The following is a 20,054-nucleotide window of genomic DNA, read 5'->3' as shown; positions in this document are numbered from 1 at the left end:
AATATTAAGCTGCATAATCAGTTCAGAAACGGTAATTATGTGCACAACAACGGTTTTTGTCTAGATCAGAAAAGTTAGGCGTCTGACAAAATATGTGTTGCAGCTAGCGGCTGCGGCGTAAAATGCTATGATTCGCCGAGTTGTCCGCCCACTACTTTTTGAAGCGCTACCGTCCGTTGCCCTTACATGACCAAAGATTGGTTCTATCTCACTCAAATTTGCCCCTAAAATCGCCTATCAGCTGGCGGTATCGACTATTCTAGGTTAGTCTGAATCGCTGCCTTTCCTCACAGAATAATGGCGTTCCATGTAAGTACGTAGATGAGTACATTTCAGAATGGAGAATCGAACCTTCGAACGCGCTTGATACAGGCAGTCTTTACCAAACCGAAATCACGAAGTTCCGCCGACATCGTCCTGCATAAGTGACACTTTCCTCGATAAAATGGGGCAAAAACTGTCTTTACAGAAAATGGGGCCAGTGGTTCGACATGAGTTAGTCAAAGCCTGTTGAAAGCGGTAGCAACTCCTGCTAGGCAAGTAGAGATTATTGGTGTATAAGACAACACGAACTCGTGCGTGATGCTCCTTGCTTTTATTCGAAAAATTACAAATGACAATGAGTGAAAGAAAGTAGACGAAGATTTTGATTTTTGGTTACTCCGGTGATTTGTCGCGAGAGCTTAAACTCTGCCACTATCTATCGTGACGTGGCCTTCCCGAAATGTTTTTTCTCTTTTGCTAACGATAGGCCAGGGTAGGCATTAGCATGAAGCTAAACAGCAAGGACTTATGTTCCACTGGTCCTATTTCTACCAGATAGGGGGCTGTTGTTGACAGCTTAAACAAAGTGAAAGAAATTTTGAATTTGACGCCATTAAACATTTGATGGGCTGAAAATATCGTGCGAAGATCGGTTCTCCTAAAAACACTCACTACATATTTTTTGAGGTAATTGCTGCTGAATCAATTTGAAACATTAATTAGAAAAATATGTGCAGACTTCGTTGTATTGACTCTATGTGTACACACTAATGATGACCATATTCACACACTGCTAACACATATAACTAGAATGAACAGAAGCCGGAAGGCAGGTCTGCTAGACATAGACACCCATCTAAACTGCAGGGTAGATAACTGTTCAACGGTCTTAGTTTCGTTTCATTAACGTACACGGATGGACACTCCGGATGAGTTGTCTAAATGTTCACCATCTGTACATAGATGGTGGCCACTATGGCGAAGTGGGCAGTCCAGTCGGTCTGATAGTTAGTCGAATGACAGCCAAGGCTAGTTAGGTTTGTGACTGGTACCTGTACACAACTTCGCTTCGTTCGTTTTCCTTTCTTTCCATCAATATACCTACAGTAGTATAAATCAGATGACGACATGAACGAGACCAGAAGTAAACACTTTGACCGGCTTCATTGAAGGCAGACGGACGCGATAGAGTAAAACTACAATTAACATTAATTAATCATCGTCACAACTACCTACAGTTCGCGGTAATTCAATGGTATCAATTGGATGCTCGAGACTGATAGTTAGAACTTACCTAGGCTACGAGATTGTAGTCGGCCCTTGGCCGAGAAACGTTTGGCGTTAATGCGTACAGCTTTGTTTTCATTTAATGATGTGAGCAGTGATTCTAAACGAATAAATGCGACGAAGGCCAGGCTCCCGAGAGGCAAAATCCGAGCAAAAATGCCAGAACAAAAACATTGACTTCATCTACGACATACATTCAACAATAATATAATAATAATAAAAACACAAGAAACATATAGAACTGTTTATATGTTTCTTCATCTCTTTTTTTTCGTTTTCTCTAGCAATTATAATGTTTTCATTTTTTCCACATTTTTCTAAATAGATGGCCATCCGGGTGGGCACTTGCCTTATTAAACAATCAAATGGTGACTATGGGAAATCGAAACGAAAAAATACTGGAGTCTATTCAAAGTAAAGCGACTCTGGGTAAAAAGTTGAATAGAAAGCTTTCAAAAGAATATAGTCTGTTTTTTGCTAACTCTTGGTATTTATTTTTGATTTTTATTGCTGTCTTCTAGTCTGCGTCCGCCGCCTTGGCCTAATACGGACTTTATCCTAAAAGCTGGCAAGTTTTTCCCAAATTTTTATGTTCAAATGGCTTTTCCTATATATGTATATGGCTTTTCCTACATATATATATATATATATATATATATATATAGATATATTATAGCGATGATTTATGCTAGCATAGCAACAATGGGAACACACGAATTTGCCACAAGACGATTACACTATCGGAAATATTTCGTGCTACGTGTATGTCACATATTTTTCTAGTTTAACACCCGATACTGCCGTGAAATACTGCCTCAAACGGCTGACCCCTAAAATAGTAGGAAGTAAAATACGCCGATTTAAAACGTAGGCCGCTTTAGTGTGCAAGCAAGCTACCTATAAAACAACCGCTTTCTATACGCCAACGGTGTATGCCTCAGGATGTTGAGCCGTCAGCTTGTGTCGATAGAAGAGCGATATGTGACTGGCTTGAGAGTACGGCCGATTCTCGTTATCGATTCTCTACCATGACGTCTCACCACATTCACAATGATTGAGTCGAAATCATAGGAATAAATGTCGTTCGTTCGTTCGAAAAAAAAAAAAAATGATAGGAATACTGCGTTTCTATGATTTTAATGGATATACTTGAGCAATTTGCTTTGTTCTATTTCTATTTGTTCGCTTTTTACTGCCTTTGTATACGTTCTCTTCTTCTTCTTCTTCTTCCGCGTGGTGCTGTTTTTATTTTTTGTCTTTGTTTGATTCAGGTGTGGTTGGCACGCTTTGTCAAAATGAAGACAATCGACAGGACCGCAGTGGCAAGCATTATAGACCCAAGCACATACACATTACCGCAAATGCACAAAAGATAGTCGTTCAAAAACAGGTGGTCTAATACAAACAAGGATATCTTGTCGTAATCATCGTCATCATCGAAACAGTCGTTTAGTCTGGTCAATTTCGCTCTCTGTTTTGTGCCCTTGTTCTATAGCATATCTGGCTATGCTTTTGGGCATTTTTCTCTACTGGGCACACTTTAGGCCATGGTCGCCACCAAATCATTCTGGATCTACATCAGCGTTTATAACGCCAGCAACACCAGTTGGTAGTATCAGCATCGGCACAATGCTGGCAATCATCGGTACCTGCGCGCTTCGCTCTACATCGGTTATTCGCTGACCCATTCTGTCTCAATGGTAAAAACCCAATTTAAGATATTAGAGTTATGTACATAAATGTAGCTAGAACTATACACAGTCCTATAGATGAGTTCTTTCCTCCGCATGCCTATATAGCTATCATCTAGCTTAGTGCGTCTGTTCATACCAAGATGTATTTACATGGTTATTGTTAGGCGGAACTCTCTAAAATGTCTGCTTCTCGCCATCGGCGTTACTCTCTCTAAGACGTTTTTAATGCGATCTTTCTCCGGATATCGATCCGAAGGTGGGAAGAAGCTGAAGGTGCATAACAGATCGACTGACCGCTGCCTGATCCAGCGGTTCGACTGGATTACCAACAGTTGCTTCGGACTATTATTGTCTAGATAGGTACGTACCTAGGCTGGCAGACAGCGCAAAACCTATTTTAGGTGAGCAGGCATAAAGGAGAGGTACAAGAAGTTTTTGTGTCGTGATTGAAATTTACTTTTGCGTCTTTTTTGGTGAAATGAATTCGGTCAAATTACGCATTTTCACTACTGTGACTGATTAAGCGAACTGGGTCTTTATACTGGGCCACATATTATTTCTCCAAAAAATAATAGGCACTATGTTCCTTGATAAACACATCCTCGTATCAACGATCTCTTTATGAAAATGTAATTTTTTTTAAAGATATCAGATACAAAAATATCGGCTTGCTTTGAATACTATATGGTACATATTATAGACGGGAACCCTGGAACCAGCCAGTAATTTGGCCAATAAAAAGGAAAGATAGAGTTTCTAGGAGCTTTCAAAGACGACGAAAAGAAGGAACGGGCTGCTACGCCACAGTCGGGTGTTATGCAGTGGTATAAGCAACCGCGTCAATATGGACCTTTTTCAAGCAGAAGAACTGTAGACGTAACTGGTTCCGCCGCCTTCATAAATATTTCTATATAAAATAGAACGGGTATATTATACGACTTAGGCAAAGATGCCTTTAGATTTGGAAAGAATGACAAATGATAATGGTAAAGTGTCTAGAAACCGATAGAACTATAAACGCGCAAGCTGATTTCTAGGCTAGTTACTGAAACATTTTAAAGAACTAGCTGTGGTATAGAGCTAGGTAATTAAGTAAGATGGTCTAACGCATCTCGGTTGTGCTTGATGTAACAAGATAAATTGGTGTTCTGAGCGGTCAACTAGGCCAGCTCTGAGTGATAAGACTTTTTGTATACCTGCACCGCACTTTGTTAGAGGGTGGTAGGACAACAAAGAAAACAGTGTCAAATGATGACGACTTCTGCTGCTGCCGCTGCTGCGGTGGCAACGCCGGCGGCAAACACGCTCGTAATTCTCGGCTGCTGACAGGCCGAGCCATGTTTTTAGAGCTTGACTCAAAAAGATTGATGTCAATTTAGTACCTATCAGCTTGGTGAACGAATGAGTGCTCATAACGATGGTAAACAACAAGTGCAGGACAGCGTGAAGTCGCGCACTGATACCAAAAGGCCCGGTAGCAGCGAAGCGAGGCGTGAAAAGGATAGAAAAAACAGAAAGGAAGGGAAGCGATAATAAACTACAGTGGGAAGAAGTGGCCGGATCGATTCCAACATCAGTGGAAGCAATATTAGCAAACAAGGAAGCTTCCATGAAGAGGACAGCTTTTGGCTAGCAGCAACAAAATCACATTAAACTAACAAGTATTTCATTTACCTGAAGCAAGCTTCTTCCTTCTCTGCCTTTCTGCTGGCATTCATCATTTTCATCGACAGACGGCCGTGAGTGCTCTCTCTCTCTTTCTCGAACAAGGCCATGTTCAAAGAACCTATATACTTTGGCCTCTTTTACTATTGCTACTCATACGCGTACAGTTGAATTAGACACAAATAGTGGCAAATCATAGTAATCACCGAAACTATTGTTGCTATGTTAATGTCCATAAACATAGTGGTGATTATCGTATTGATACGGAGATCGGGGCTCACTCGTTTTTTGTGGGTTACGGTGCCTCCGGCATTGAAGGTTACCAACAGTTGATCTCCATGGGAAATAGGAGAAATGAGTTCCCTTCCAGGTCTCCCCTTCAAGCGATTTCCCTATTCTATCCCAGATCCAGAAAAAAACACCCCTAGATAGAGCAACTGTGAGATGTGGCCGATAATAAGAGACGCAAGTATAATGCACGGCGAAGGAAAATGCGCTCATAATGCGAAGGAGATGTACGTTAGTTGAAACACGAAACGCTAGTACAGATACAGTCGACAGCTCAAAGCAGAGTTTCATAAAAATGTATGTATTACCGTTTGTTACCACGCTCGAAAATCTCTTCAAAAATAAAAACAGCCGTGTGCACAACACTAAATGTTGATTCGATGTCCATTTATGTCCCAGCACATCATTTATATAGATTCGTAACTTATATACAATATATTGATGCTACACATTACGCGTCAACATTTGAAGTTCCATGCTTGGAAATAATCGAAATAGCCACAGGTATCGTACGAAGATTTTCCCGTTTAGTGTTTCTAATAAGTGTAAGGGAAAAACTGCTTCAGTAAAGCAGCCCTTTGTCTTCTGGCAAGATAATTAAGCCACTTAGGTCACTCAAGGTTTAGCCGAGTATGGATGTTGTTAGACGAATTTTTTTTCTTGGGATAGCAATGTTATTCTCATCATCATCAGCATCACAATATAGACGAACGGTAATTGAAAGAAGCTGTCTTTAACGATATGAAGGTAATAAAAACGAAACATAGAGGCGGCGCATGTGACACTTGTACATTATATATATGCATGTGGAAAACAAATCGTTTTATGACTTCATGAGTTCCTTAATTCTGAGCGATGCAGCAATGTAGCCGGATCAGCTAAGCCAATCAAATGAACAGAATTATCGGATAGGGCGGATGGCCTAAATGAACCTACGGATAATGTCAGCAATTGATGGCTGATAGGACAACACTAGTAGTAGAGAAGCATCAGCTTGGCGTTGGAGTGAATTGCTACAAATTATTCGACAAGAGAAGCAGGGGCTATGGAACATTAATAAGAATATCTTGTCATCATCATTGGCATCACTGTGAAGCGGGCCAAAGAGCTGGGATGATGGGGCGTCCCGCTCATCTTCAAAGACATCACGACGATGGCGCCGCTATCGTCACCGCCTATGTTGTTGTTGTTGTTCTACCGCCATTGCTATTGCTGCAGTTATTATTATAGCTCCTGCTGATAATGTTCTACTGTTATTATACGCGGCGGCGAAAAGTTTGATGACGACGCGATGACCTTGTGATAATACCGCCTTTTCAGGATCTCACTTATTCGATGACGGCAGGTCGTTAAATATGACAGTGACCCATAATAGGCGTGCGTCCGGTTAACTATAGTTTTTGATCAAATTTTTAATATCATCTGACGGCATTCAACCGTATGTGTAAGAATTAAAAGAGGTTCAGGTCAAATTGGCATATAGCGCACGGCAGCCGTGTATCTGTATGCATGCACGCATATACACCATGAGGCATGGTGATTCTCTTTAGAGGCAGATAGCGCGATGAGCAGTAGGTTTCAGTATCATGGTTTTTCACAAATCGGCAAGTCGTTAAATACACGCGAAGAGATGATATTAACGGGTGACGGTGCTGCTGGGCCGGCGTAACACGGGAGCACTGGCAGCGATGGGATCCCCAAACGGTGGTATGGTGGCAGCAGCAGCAGCGGCAGCGGTAACACCAAGTACAAACTCATCGAGGTAACGGCGGGCCCGTTAGCGGCGCGATGCACCATCATCGTGCTTAGCCTTGCCGCCGCCGCCGCCGCGATCGTCGTGAGCTTCACGGCGTCGAGTCGGCCGGTCATGGAGCAACCATCAAGCTAGCCAGTCAGGGAAGCTACCGTCCGCCTGTCTGTCGACAGTGCTATCATACTTGTTGTAACGTCGGCAGCGGCCTATCGGTGGCAAGAGATACTCCTGAATTGTCTTTCGTCATAGATCGGACCAGAATACGTTCGACGATCCGAGCGGAGAAATAATGTGGTGATGATTGCTGCCCTGGCCACCGAACCGATCAGCTTTACATAGATAGGCTTTCTCAACTTACTAGCTATCTGGTTCGATGGCGTCTATTGTTGAGACGATGCCGAGACCGCGATCCACCCTGCTTGGTGGTCACGAAGTCCTTTCTCAGATTACTGCAGCGCCGACAACGATGGCCAGAGAAGCATGAGCGTCAGCAACAACGACCAGCGTCACTACCACGGCACGTTAATGGCCTCGAAGGCTCACACGAGAGAAATTTTTCATTTTGTACTATTTATATATATAAGTAGTTATAGGTAAATGATCACCGAACAACAAATCTGCCGTGTCCACACTATGGACATGATGGTGCATTATATATATTATGTAAAATTTTCATGGGAATTTGTCGAACTAGCTTCGTAGAGTCTAAAACTCACGAATATTTCCTGTTATTTTGATTGATCAGTCGACCAAAAGTTTCCCCATTATATGTATTCTATTTGTGTGAATTATGAGATATATTTAATAAGTATAACCTTTGACGACGTTCGATATCCAAACGGTTTAAGCCGTTGGCACATCGCTGCCAGTTCTACAGAACACACGTTTTCTGAACGGTACCGCAAAACACGATAATCAAAATTAGGCTTTATCCACCGCAAAGTCTAATAATTACGGTACATTTACTGTCCTAGTTCGACCCTATGAGGTGGTTTACCTTAGCGCAGTCTCCCCTATGGTGCCGGACAATTTATGGCTTCACATATGAATTTCCTACTGTTACTTTCTCTCTATCACAACCTCTATTCTTTCGTTTGATGCCTATTCTTTATTTTAGTAATCATCGCTCGTTCTTCATAAATATTTGGTAATAGTCTTTGTTCCGATGGACTTGCCTCCCGTACCATAGTAGTCATTAATTTTTCTCCGTTAAACGAGGTATACCGTCTGTTTAATATTCGATACTTTCTTATCATTGTTTCTGTTGATCACTCGCTGGTGTCAGTGATGCACCTCGTGACGCTTCTATAAGTTGCTGGCTATTGAGTGGAACGCCGCCGTTGTGGCTGAGGTTGACTAATTATTTTTGGTCCCTCTACTATAGATTAGCAGTGGACTATTGAAAAGCAATAGACAGTCTTTTTCACCGAGGCAACAAGCGAATAGATAATAATGCCCCGTAAATTGCCTGTTGACTAGCTTCATACGTGGTGATGTATGCTTACCGCACCCAAGCCTGCCGCGAGTGAAGCGCTATTGTGGCCTACCTACTGTTGTCCTAAAACTCATTCAAGTGGGGATCACTGCTAGGGCCCCATATCGACGCAGCGACGAATGTAATTATCCAGCAACAGCAACCTTAGTCTAATATTAGCGATAGAATCAATTGAATTGGAAAATTACAAATTAAACCTGCCTACTCGAATTTAACCTAATCTCTGATTACTTTGAGCCTCCTTATCTTATTTAGGTGTGCCTAAAGAACAATTCGCTCTTGTATGACAAATTCGTATAAATATACTTCGACGTTCCCTGTGGTAATATCATTGTTTATTGATGCGGTGCCTGCGGTATCAATGTACTGGGTAGTTTTCAGATCCGATTTATTGCTGTTGATATTATATAAATAAAGATAGATATTGTGTATTGAAATAAGCCTTCAAACAGCTGTAGAGAGTACCTTTTATGACAACCGATTTTTGAAAAACGTGCTGAGATCAATGTTAATTTTTTCACGCTGCAACACGCGAGTGAAGACTGTATGTATATTCATTTGCATAGTACAAGGCTATTGCCCAGAAGAATCATATAGACGCTTATTAGGAAAACTATTAAGGTTCCATTTCCATAGGCTTGCAAGTGATATGGCTCTCAGGGTGGTTTATAAGCGATATCTCTAATGACCGTCTATTAATCCAAATGAGACTGATGAACTAGTATAGGCTAAACCTCACTGTGTGTCTACGAGCCTGGTATCATAGGTCTGGCCACTGTAGCTATTCTAATTGAAGGGCAAAGCATGACGATTTGCAGATGTGCGCCTCGACTTCCCGAATGCAATTTAGCAGTGTTATTATGAAATTACACAGACATCAAGTTCAGGACAAAACCTTAGCTTTGATATCCACTTAACTTACTCTCAGCGAGATTCTATAATGCAAGTTTACTTGACTTGATAACTGGCCGTTGGGATGCTGTTGGTTCCTCGTGATAGTCTGATGGGTAAAGTGTTTGCCTGCTAGCCTTAGGGACCCATCGTAGCCTAGGTTTAAATCAGGGTATAATCACTCTTCGCTTCGTGCTTGGAGCCAGCCATCCGATGGAATATCTAACAGCGATGCCGGACGTAGAACTCGAAACATAGGGGTTCTCTTATATGAAGCATGGTTCATAAGTTGTAGGCAGTTCAGCTGGTCTTTGTCTTGATTGGAAAAAATAGCTGTAATCTTCAAGGGTCTTGGTAACAAGGTAGTTGGATGGTAACGTAAAACCGTTAAGTATGTTTTAATGTCCAGCTGTATCGTCTCGTCAAGGCAATGTTGCGTACGTGTTGAACGGTTGTCCGTAACTTGAACGTTGTTACAATTCTGATGTCGTCTGGACATTAAGGCTTGTTTACAGAACCGTTTTCTCTTGTCCATTGTCTATGTTTTAGGCCGCAATTGTTTAATTATACCTTAGTTTATTTATTGTTCAGACATGTAGCGCGGTATCTTGAAGACGTATCGCCGCACCCTATAGAGTAAAGCAAAAAATCTAGTGGAGGATGCGACGTTGTCGGGAGTCGATTATGTTGACGTTAGTATGTCGACTACGCACAGCAACTGATCTCAGAGTCTGCCTGCCGCGTGATGGAGCCTTTTGAAGGCTGCATAGGTCTCTACAGCCTGGATGCGCATTCTGATTATTTTGCAAGTTGGAAAACTTCTTTATGATATAACAAATAGATTGACGAGTTTCGAATTGAAGAAACGTATGCATAATGGCGGTCCGACGACACAAGGCGTGCTAAACAATCATTTTGCCTAGAACTGGCACGTTCAACAAGATGAAAAATCGCGTCTTGATATTATTTGATATATTTTGATAATATTAACACACTTTCCACAACGCATATATATATGTATATATATATATATATATATCTGACAGTGTGACAAATCGCAGGAAAAATCTTAAAACAATTATTAACAATTGTTTCTCTTGACTAAATGAAGGCGTCACTTAGTCATTATCCACGATACTGTTCTTATACGGCACACTGGTCGTATCTAGATAACGTGTTCATTAACGTCGGATCACTTATCGGAATAGATCCAAGCGCTATCAAAGTAGCACGCTCAATATTCAGTGTTGAAATTTCCGTCTAACGAAAATCTGCGCTTATATTACGCGATGTTGTTAGTAGAACTGTTGTTGTTGTTGACGGTGGAAGCTACACATTTACCTGCATCGATCACTACGCCTAAGCGCTGACGAAAACAACTTGCTACGATACTTATTTCGATATTTTTTTGTGAATGATTGCAACAAGCAGAGTTGAAAGTTCTAACGTACGACTTATGTATGTGCCCGCAGCGTCCATCAAAAGCGAATAGCTGGCCAGGCGAGTTTTGCTAGGTCTAACACAGTGGGCATGTGTGCACTAGCCCAGCCATCACAGACAGCCAGCGTTCAGTTCCTACACGTGCACCCTAGCTGTCGGTAAGCAAATTTCCCTGCCTGTATAGCTAAAGCTTAGCTATGACTTTTCCTCGTCGCATCTGAAGAACCGCTGCCATAGACAGTAATGATAGCTCGGTGCACTCTGCGTGTTCGGATAACGGAAAAATGACGTGACTGATCCCACTCGAAGACCTACCAATTTCTGACAGTGTGACAAATCGCAGGAAAAATCTTAAAACAATTATTAACAATACAATGTCCTTTCTGTTTGAGTCGATGTAACATCAGGAAAATTAAGCACAGCTATATAGTAGGCTGCTAATACAGGTTGATTAATCTTAAATGGTCCAATAGTCTGAAATGCCTAAGTTGCTGATGGCTGTCGATAGCAGCGGATAGGTTTGGCCGAACGGGGCCTGGCTGAAAAGGCACCCTTATCCCTGTACCAACCCCTTAAATTGATATAGCGATATGAATTTTTTAACGAACCATTTTGACCTTCGTACGGTAGAGCTTTACGCGATACATAGCCGTTACTGGCTAAAAGTTCGAAACGTACTCACTTGGAAGATCGTGTGACTCGTTTCGTTCTTCTAGATTATTTGTTCGGCAGACTTCTAGAATGGTCCATTAACGAATTGATAACTACGTATAGTTAGAAGACGGCCATTGCTATCGTATATTTTAGTTTACAAAATTCGCAATAATAATAATAATAAGAGTAATAATGGTATCATCGAGTGTTGCAGCAAGCGAATTTATTAGCATCTTTTAGAATTTTTCTTATTACGACGCCATCGTAATAGACACTTAATAAAATCGCGTTTGAATACTAACCCGACTGAAGCACCGTCGGGTAAAAATTACGAGTTTGCTTGTTAGTTTTAAGATGGCACAAAGTAACCACTTGAAAATAGTTCTGACAATTGAAAGTCGAAGCACGGGAAGATGCCTTCCGTGAAAACGGTGATGAGCATAAATAATACAATTATTTCATACACAATATAATAAGCTTTATAGGTCAAGTAAATGGTGGCAACAAGCGGACGGACAATCGAATATAAACTTCAATTAACATAACACCTGGTTCTTTTTTTCAAGTTCAAACATGCGCGCTAAAGACAGCTCAGGGGACAGAATTATTTCGAAACGGGCGTGATGAAGTACTCGTGATGAAGTCTAGCCATAACGAAAATGAACGAAAACGCGGCCCTACAACAAACGAGCGGACTAAGTACTTCTTCGAAATATATTCACGATGCAATAACGAGATACGACGTGTTTAACAATTATCATCTAACTGTACGATATAGATTCATCATTGAGCTACACTGGCTGTCAGATACCTTCGCACGTCAGTTCGGATTGGGTTTGCTACTTCTATTGTTTAAGCCCGACAAAAAGTGTTTCCAATAAGCGACGCTCAAGAGGCGTAACATTTGCTTGTTGCCATGACGCAATTCCTTTTTGCGGCGATTTCATACCGTACAGCATACGCAGCCATTGTCTAACATGCAAATCTAGTGTCATGATATTATTGTTATTGTTTTTAATTCGTAAAATAAAATTCAGCGTTAGCATGCACCCTATACTATGTTAGATTTTTGTCTGCGTTCATGGCGAAAGCGTCCCGGTTTGTTCTACTTCTATGCGTAGACTTGGTTTTACCAAAGGACACTCGGGTCAAAAGCGTATACAAAAAAACGCTTCCATAGACTCCAAGGACGCTGTATACGTCGAACGGCAACTGCCACCCGGTACGTAAATAGGATTATTAAATCATTTTTATGCGATCATCGAAGTAATGCGTTGAGTGCTCCTAAAAGCGATTAGAAAAAAACACCTGTTTACCGCGTTGCCGATAGAAATCTCTGTCTACAGCGACGTTCATTGACCTTTAGCATTTGTCACCCTCTAATAATTCCGATGCGTTTGTAATTTCGCATAGATCAGTATCAGACGAGCGGCTGCATTCATTTCAGCGTTCGAAATGGCGTGACAAGTAACGCCATAGAATTAGTTTCAAAGTACGAAGCGCACAACTGTAGCATATCCTTTAAAGTGATTTAGCTTGCAATCTAACGCTAGTGAGAGCGTGTGAGTGCGCTAAGAACGCGCTTTAGCCGGAGAGATCTACCGCCTTAGGTGATTTCGCCATTGCTCAGAATTAGCCGGATCAGTACGTCTGCCGAGTCGACGCCACAGATAGCCTGCAACTAGTTAAGGCAACGCTGCTTCGCGTTTGTGGCAGGCTTTCGACAGTCGGCCGCCACAAGCCGTCCAGAAGGGTCGTGTAACCAAAACTTCGATTCAACAAGTATCACACACTTCGCACGCTGGGAGTGAGCAGTCCAACGAAAATGGCACAAAAGAACGAAGGAGATTCACTGGCAAACGTCGCAAGCCACGTCGACTTGAAGTGGTAAGAAAGCTGGATTCAATGGAACTAAGTGTCGCCTGGACATATCGGTTCTAAAAGAAGAATCGTCAAACCAGATAGCAGCATTTAAGCACGGAAGTCACATACACACATGAGCACAGCTCAAAGAGGCGGGCGGCGACGACAAACTCTCGTCGGTCGTTGGCTGACCAATCCAAACGCGCAGGTTATCAGCTACCGATGCTATGCTACCGCGGTTACAGTTGCTAGTCGATTACTTCTTTTCATTCGGTTTTTTTCGCTCGACCGAACTGCGGTCGATATCCCGATCGAACTCGGATTAAGCTCTTCTTTCTTCTGCGTTCAAATTTAGATTTATTTCGGATATAGATCAAGCTTTATGTTAACGCTGATGTGGCTGCTTCTGGTTTTGAGATGAACGGCACTGCCAATGCGCCTTGTCTCATCTAAGTAGCTGGGGTACTCCTGTGTGTTCCACCGTGGGGCACCGCTGGCTCGGTCTCCGTGGAAACACCGAACGGAAGGGATGAAGAAGCCGAATATAGAAAAGTGTCCGGATGCATAACCCCGTCATATAAGCGTGCCCTATAACCCACTAGACCACTATCCGTTCGAATTGTATAGGCGCGTTATAGAAAGTACATTTAGCAATAACTGCCCAAGGCACAGCTTATCGAATTGCCTCCTTCGAGTATCCTAGACTTCCAATGGAGTAGCAAGCGATTCCGAAACTGGTCTTCCTCCAAAGTATCCATTTCGCAACAAACAGATTACCTGTATTCAAAAAGAAGAATGCTCGTGTTATATGTATTATGACGCTTCTTGCTGCGAGCATCCTATGTAGCTTCCATTGAGTCTCAGTCAACAGATGTTTTACGAAACGGTAAGCTATTGTATTTCTGGGCAGTTACGTCCTTCTTTAATTTAATAGCCCAATAATTACCGAATGTCACTTATAAAGAGGACGTTATCTACGAACCCTAAGTTAAACGGACTCTTTATGAGTATCGATGAATCATAAAAAATACTTTTAGGCTACCTAGTTACACAGTAGATATCTGCTATGATCACTAACCCTAAGCATACCTTTAAGTGTTTAAATGGATAAAAAAAAAATGGGAATTAACATTCGACTAAGCCAAACCCATTTTTCGTTTCTCCTGTCACCGTTCTACTTGCCTTTATTGCGTAACTGATAAACAGACAGATGTCCAAAAATCGCGTACATCCAGAATACTTGAGCAGATCACGCATCTACTATGAAACTTCACCTTTTTACCGCTATCGGGAAAAGAAAGAACCAAAATTATATTAAAGGCGGTGCTACAATATCTCATGTACGTATGTTGCTGCGGTTGGGAAACCAGCTCACCTGCCTGCCTGCCGCTACCGCCCGGTAACAGTCGCGGCCGAAACACGCCATAACAGCTCGCCAGTAAACCAGTTTCATACATTTGAACAATGATGACGAAGACGACCGCGTAATGACTACCAATCAGCGCGTGCAGTAGGAATCCGCGGAGGCCGGTGTGTGTACGTATCTGGACGTCTGACGTAAGGCAGGTAAGTTGCCTGTAAGCTACCGAGGCTGGTTTATCTAGCTGTAATACACGAGTCAGCCATAGGTTGGCGCACTGCAACATGGTTTCTACATGGTTTGATGAATCGCGAAGAGATACATCATTCCCAATGGGGATAAAGCCGCCTTTGATTTTGCCACTGTATTTGCACCCGTTTTTCTTCATAGCAGCATCGTTTGTCGGCTAAATTTCGACTCGATTTGTTCTTCAGTTTAGTGTTTGTTATGTTGGTCAGTGCGATTCGGACGCATCTTTGTATGCACTTATATTTATATACTTGCTTTCCTCATGTCGCCATCGTTGTTGTTGTTGTTCGTCGCCTTTTCTGCTGCTCTTATTATACGCTGCCGATCTTTTTTGGAGTAGCTGTCGTTGTTGAGTCCTGTCGAGGACCTTGGTGCGTCGACCGCCAGCCAGGGACCTCCGAGCACCGCCGCTTCCGCAGCCGCTGGGTGATACAAAATGAGTCGTTCATCTCTTTCCGCGTCCACTGCCCGCCACTCCCTTCGGCTTCTGTCGATCGATGGACCCTTCAACTATTGCTTCAGCTATGTCCGCCTTCGTCCTACGGGCACAGCAACCCTATGCACGTACAAAGAAGATGAGTTTCTCTCAAGGTAGTAGCGGATAGATTGGCACTGACTATCGGCAACAGCCGGTCAACCACTCTCAAGATCGTCCTCATGTCGTTCGTTTTGCCTTAGTCGGGATCGACTAGTTGTGTTTTTGGGTCTTCATCGATATCTTCGGTCATCCTCATCGAAACTGATCATCAGTCGCTACTGTGCAGCCGCAAATCAGCCAGCATTAACATCCATCGCTGTTTACTGTTGTTCGCTCAGAGTTTCACGTTGTTTGGCTCTTTTGCTTTCGTAACTGACGACACGAAGAAAAGCAAGCCTTTAGCTATTACTCTACTCGTTCACTTTTAAGATGGGCAAACCTTTAAGTATACCTGCCAAGTCGATTCCCATTTCCTTGACATTCCAAGACCTCGACCAGTATGTGGGATGCAGAACTAAACTTCCACACGATTCCCACAACGGCGAACATTTACGACTAGAGTTTAGAGCGATGAAAGGCAGGAACTTCAGAATAAGTTACTACAGTCGTCTAAGCATAGCAACGACGACACTCGAAATTGTTTGAAAGGCGCTCCCATAGCTTCAGGTCAAATATTCAAATATCTAGTATTATCTGTGAAGATATACCAAAAATATGAATAGAACACATATTAAACTATCATAGAGGTAAGCAAACGTTAAGCTACACTCTAACCAGAACGGCAGTCGGTTTTTCGGGGTGATTATTATGGAAATCATTCTATTTCGGATGACGCTATTACTCCAACATTACAAAACATATATCACGGCCTAATCTATATATATATATATATATATATATAAAATACAGGAAAAATTCGGTTAGGTCTGGCTTTTTATCAGATAACTACTTCGTTACTCGTCAACATTACACAATTTTAGCGATTCTAGAAAGGCCACTCGAATAACCAGCATATCATTCGTGTAGATCGTATTCCTTGCCTTTTTTTTCCTTCAATTTTTTTTTATACATTTTACGTATCGAGCAATTTTACGATATATAAATACACCGTGGAAGGCTTTTTACTGATTACGTGTAACACTACCTAATTTAACCTAACCTAACCTAACCTAACCTAATTTGTACTGCCACAAACATGAAAACTTAGGTTGGCCAAATGACGGCCACCTGGCCGTTGTCTTTTGCCTCTCCTTGGTGATACAGAGCATTTCTTTCATTTGCACACGACCACTAACATTTTGCCGCTAAATGCACCGAGAACCATTATCAAATTACCATTGCCATTTCTAAAATCATTTCATTATCAACACCGCACCAGTGGCAACGGCGCCACAATTGCCGCCGCCACCACCACGATGAAGATGATGATCAACGATTTCAACCATTAACAAGCATCATTATGACGCCTTGTTCTTAGGTAAGAATAACAACAACAACGACGACACTAGCGTCGCTCTAGCGATGTATGTCTTCTGCTTGTTTGTGGTCGTTGGCGGCGTTTTTGAACATTTATTCTGCTTCTGTTACTAATTTTGAAGTCCAGCGTCCATCGTCGCTGCTAATGGCAACCTTAGAGCTTCTCCGTTCGGACAGACAAATGCACCTACATACAGCAACAAAATTATCGCCCGATGCCGATCATCGTCATCATCATCCGAACAGAAATAATAATAATCGATGCTCGCCACCAATCGATGTGTTTCAAAAGCGAATTAAAGGCGAGAAACAGCTTTGAGCATCAACAGCTTCAGTGTCAGCCGCAGCAACGATAATACGGCCCCAAATACGAACGATAGACATGAAAAACAACAGCGACAATCCGTAACAGCGGTAGGAGCAACGCCATCTACGATTACAATGACAGCAACAGCGCCAATCAGATAAACAACATCGATTAGGTGGCGGCGCACAGATCGCCATTATTCTCATCTGATTTTGATTGGCACCGTCCACGGACCGACTCTCAACTGAGAGAATGTTAAGGGAAAGGGGAGAAAAGAAAGACGCCAGAAGCACAAAGATCCGTGGAAAAACGAGAACGGAAGAACACTGGGGTTGGAAGCGACATGCGTAGGACAAACAAAAAATACAATGTCATTTACGAGAATGATTAATAACACCAGTGAAAGCAACAGATCTGTTATCATGTACATGCATTTTGCAGATTAATCATATTGGCCGTTCAAAAAAAGTGTCCCTCATAGAGAGTCGCTTGCTACGAAATGCACCTTAGAGAATTGTAAGTGAGTCGTCTGTTTACCTGGCGAGTTCAAACCTAAAATAGTTCTAATAGACAAGTAAATTTCCCATAGTAGGGGTCAATCTGGCAGTATCGTAGATGATGGTCGCAATGTTGTCACTATTATACAATATCTATTACTGGATTCATACCACGATACAATTGACATATATACGACAAACGTCACGCACTAGAACCTAATCCACATAGTAGTCTTACGTAAATAAGCATAAGAGCGTGCTTTTTATGCGCTTTCTAATTGATGTCCATCCAGCGTGATGATAAGCGTGATTTGCTAACAAAAAGAATAGTTTTACTTTTTTAACGGTTGTCATCCACGTAGTGTATATGCATTGAAAATATCTTAAATATATGAATAATGTTCAAATATCTCTAAATTCAACCCCACCTGTATCCTTCTGTAGTATCGCATTGATTAAAGATATAGCGTTCTTACCCAAAAAACACAATTTGGAAAAAAATTTCCCTGAAAAAATGATGTATGAACTTGTTCAGCGAGAACCCATGAGGGAAAATCAAATATTGCACTTCGTTGTCAACTTCAGGCGAAAGTAAAAATCTTGCCCTAGATAGTAACTACGGGGTCACATCAATCCATGTCAACACGATCAATCAGACAATCGTTATTTCATCCCCATCCCCTATTCCTCTCTTTGTTTTTATAACGATTATGTGCAATAACAATGTGTTTGCAAATAAAAGGGCGACGTCAGACGAGATATATACGCGATTGAAATCATATGCTGTACAACATCAAACTCATCATTTATTGACAAAATGCTTAGTAAATAATGAGCTAGATAACTGCTATAACGTTTGTCAATTACTATTGATCGCTTGATGTAACCATCTTTTGCGTGACGATATCAGTACGCAGTAATGTATAGCTGATCTAGTGTACATGATTCTGGTCAGTTCCTGACACATGCTCACCTTTTTTTCTATCTGTATTTATGTCAGATTTGTAGTGAGGTACGTCGCCGTCGAGCGATCATGGGGCCCTTGTTTTTCCGGATAGGCAATACCTGGGTAGTATGTATATAGGCTGATAAAAGTAGGTTAATGTGTGAATTTAGCATCAGTACGGTGTGAACGGAACGATTTAAGTGTAAATTCTCTCTGAATTAGAAATTTCTATAACAACGATGGGTATGAACTAAAAACATTTTAGTATCTTTATTGTGGTAAGCTTGGCTTATCAAGGCAGCGTAAATGGTTTCAGGGGTGACCATTGTTAAAGCAACTGTTCGATCAGTAGCTGCTCCACTGAAGCGTGAACCTCAATAACCTGATCTGCACTAGTTTATTGAGCTAGTCCATATACTTCAAGGTACTTGTGAATTGCATATTGGCTTGCTTCCTGTCTGTGACACGCAGAAATACCAAGCAATAGAGTTTTTATATTACTTTAAAATCTAATACTTGAGCTTCGTTACAGTGCTTTACGCTGACAATCAATAACCATATACTTGGGATTGTTATAATGATTTGTTGGTGACGTGTAAGCTAAGAAGGGGGTACGCTCCGTGTGCGCTCTAGACGCAGCTTATTCAGTGGAAGCGAAGTAATCTTTGAAAATTTCAAATTGTGATTTTATAATCATTTTTTCTTACTTCCTAAAAATAAGAAGGGCAATTGCAAGACTGTTTAGGGACAAATGTTGAGAGCTTCAATAAGATCTATAGTGTACTACGAAGCAACGTATCGATTCAGTTGTGGTACATCCAAGACAGATGTCAGACTGTAAATCTTCCAGCCGAATTCAAAGGCGTGGTAGGTTGCACCGCTCCTATAAGCCTTTCGAACCTGAAATTCTAATCTCAGGTCCTATTTCTAGACAATTGCGTATTGCAAAACAATAACCTTCTAAATGCGCAATGTTTTCTATGGCGAATCTTTGAGGCTTTATTGAAAAAGAGAACTCGCAGTCAAGCGTGTCCCTTGTGGTTATTCGCTAATAGTTATTTGGGTATACGTAGAGACTCTAAAAGAGCATGGTACCGTTTTTTTCTGACAATAAAAGATTCTCGTACGTAAAAGAGTACGACCATTCGTAGCAGCATAATACTATGTTTACGTATAGCTATTCATTTGTATACATGATATATCAATATGCTACAGCCGTTATCTTGATTCGTACGACGATGGTATTATCATTACTATCCATCTTCGGATGGGTCCATCCATGTATTCGATGCAAAGTAAGATTATCCAAGTAGCACGGCGTGTTCGCCGTTGTCGTTCTGATTCTTATTACCCAGTGCTCGCTGCACAGATATGACACCCCGTGCTATGCCGTTGCCCTGAATACACCCCTATCGATAAATAGATATAGAAATATATTAGCGTCAGG

General features: G+C 41.7%; 1 protein-coding gene across 3 annotated transcripts; it reads right to left on the bottom strand.

Annotated features, from left to right (window-relative positions):
• Positions 1-11,621: 11,621 nt before the first annotated feature.
• On the bottom strand, positions 11,622-16,903 carry LOC147753888 (uncharacterized). Of its 3 annotated transcripts, none has more exons than XR_015313987.1 (3): positions 16,717-16,903; positions 14,477-16,074; positions 11,622-14,071 (listed from the first exon to the last, which is right to left on the bottom strand). XR_015313987.1 is itself a non-coding variant. In XM_086971480.1 (3 exons), exons 2-3 carry the CDS (start codon positions 15,040-15,042, stop codon positions 13,968-13,970), a joined length of 477 nt encoding a protein of 158 aa, XP_086827606.1. In that variant the 5' UTR covers positions 15,043-16,074; positions 16,717-16,894; the 3' UTR covers positions 11,622-13,967. The 3 variants fall into 3 exon arrangements, 1 of the variants encoding a protein (XP_086827606.1); XR_015313988.1 differs by having other exon boundaries at positions 14,477-15,753; positions 16,717-16,899; XM_086971480.1 differs by having other exon boundaries at positions 14,670-16,074; positions 16,717-16,894.
• Between the last annotated feature and the right edge of the window lie 3,151 nt (positions 16,904-20,054).

The sequence above is a fragment of the Varroa jacobsoni genome, unplaced genomic scaffold (assembly GCF_002532875.2).
Source record: "Varroa jacobsoni isolate VJ856 unplaced genomic scaffold, vjacob_1.0 scaffold_128, whole genome shotgun sequence".
In the NCBI taxonomy this organism is placed as follows: Eukaryota; Metazoa; Arthropoda; class Arachnida; order Mesostigmata; family Varroidae; genus Varroa; species Varroa jacobsoni.
This window is presented reverse-complemented; position numbering and strand designations above follow the sequence as displayed.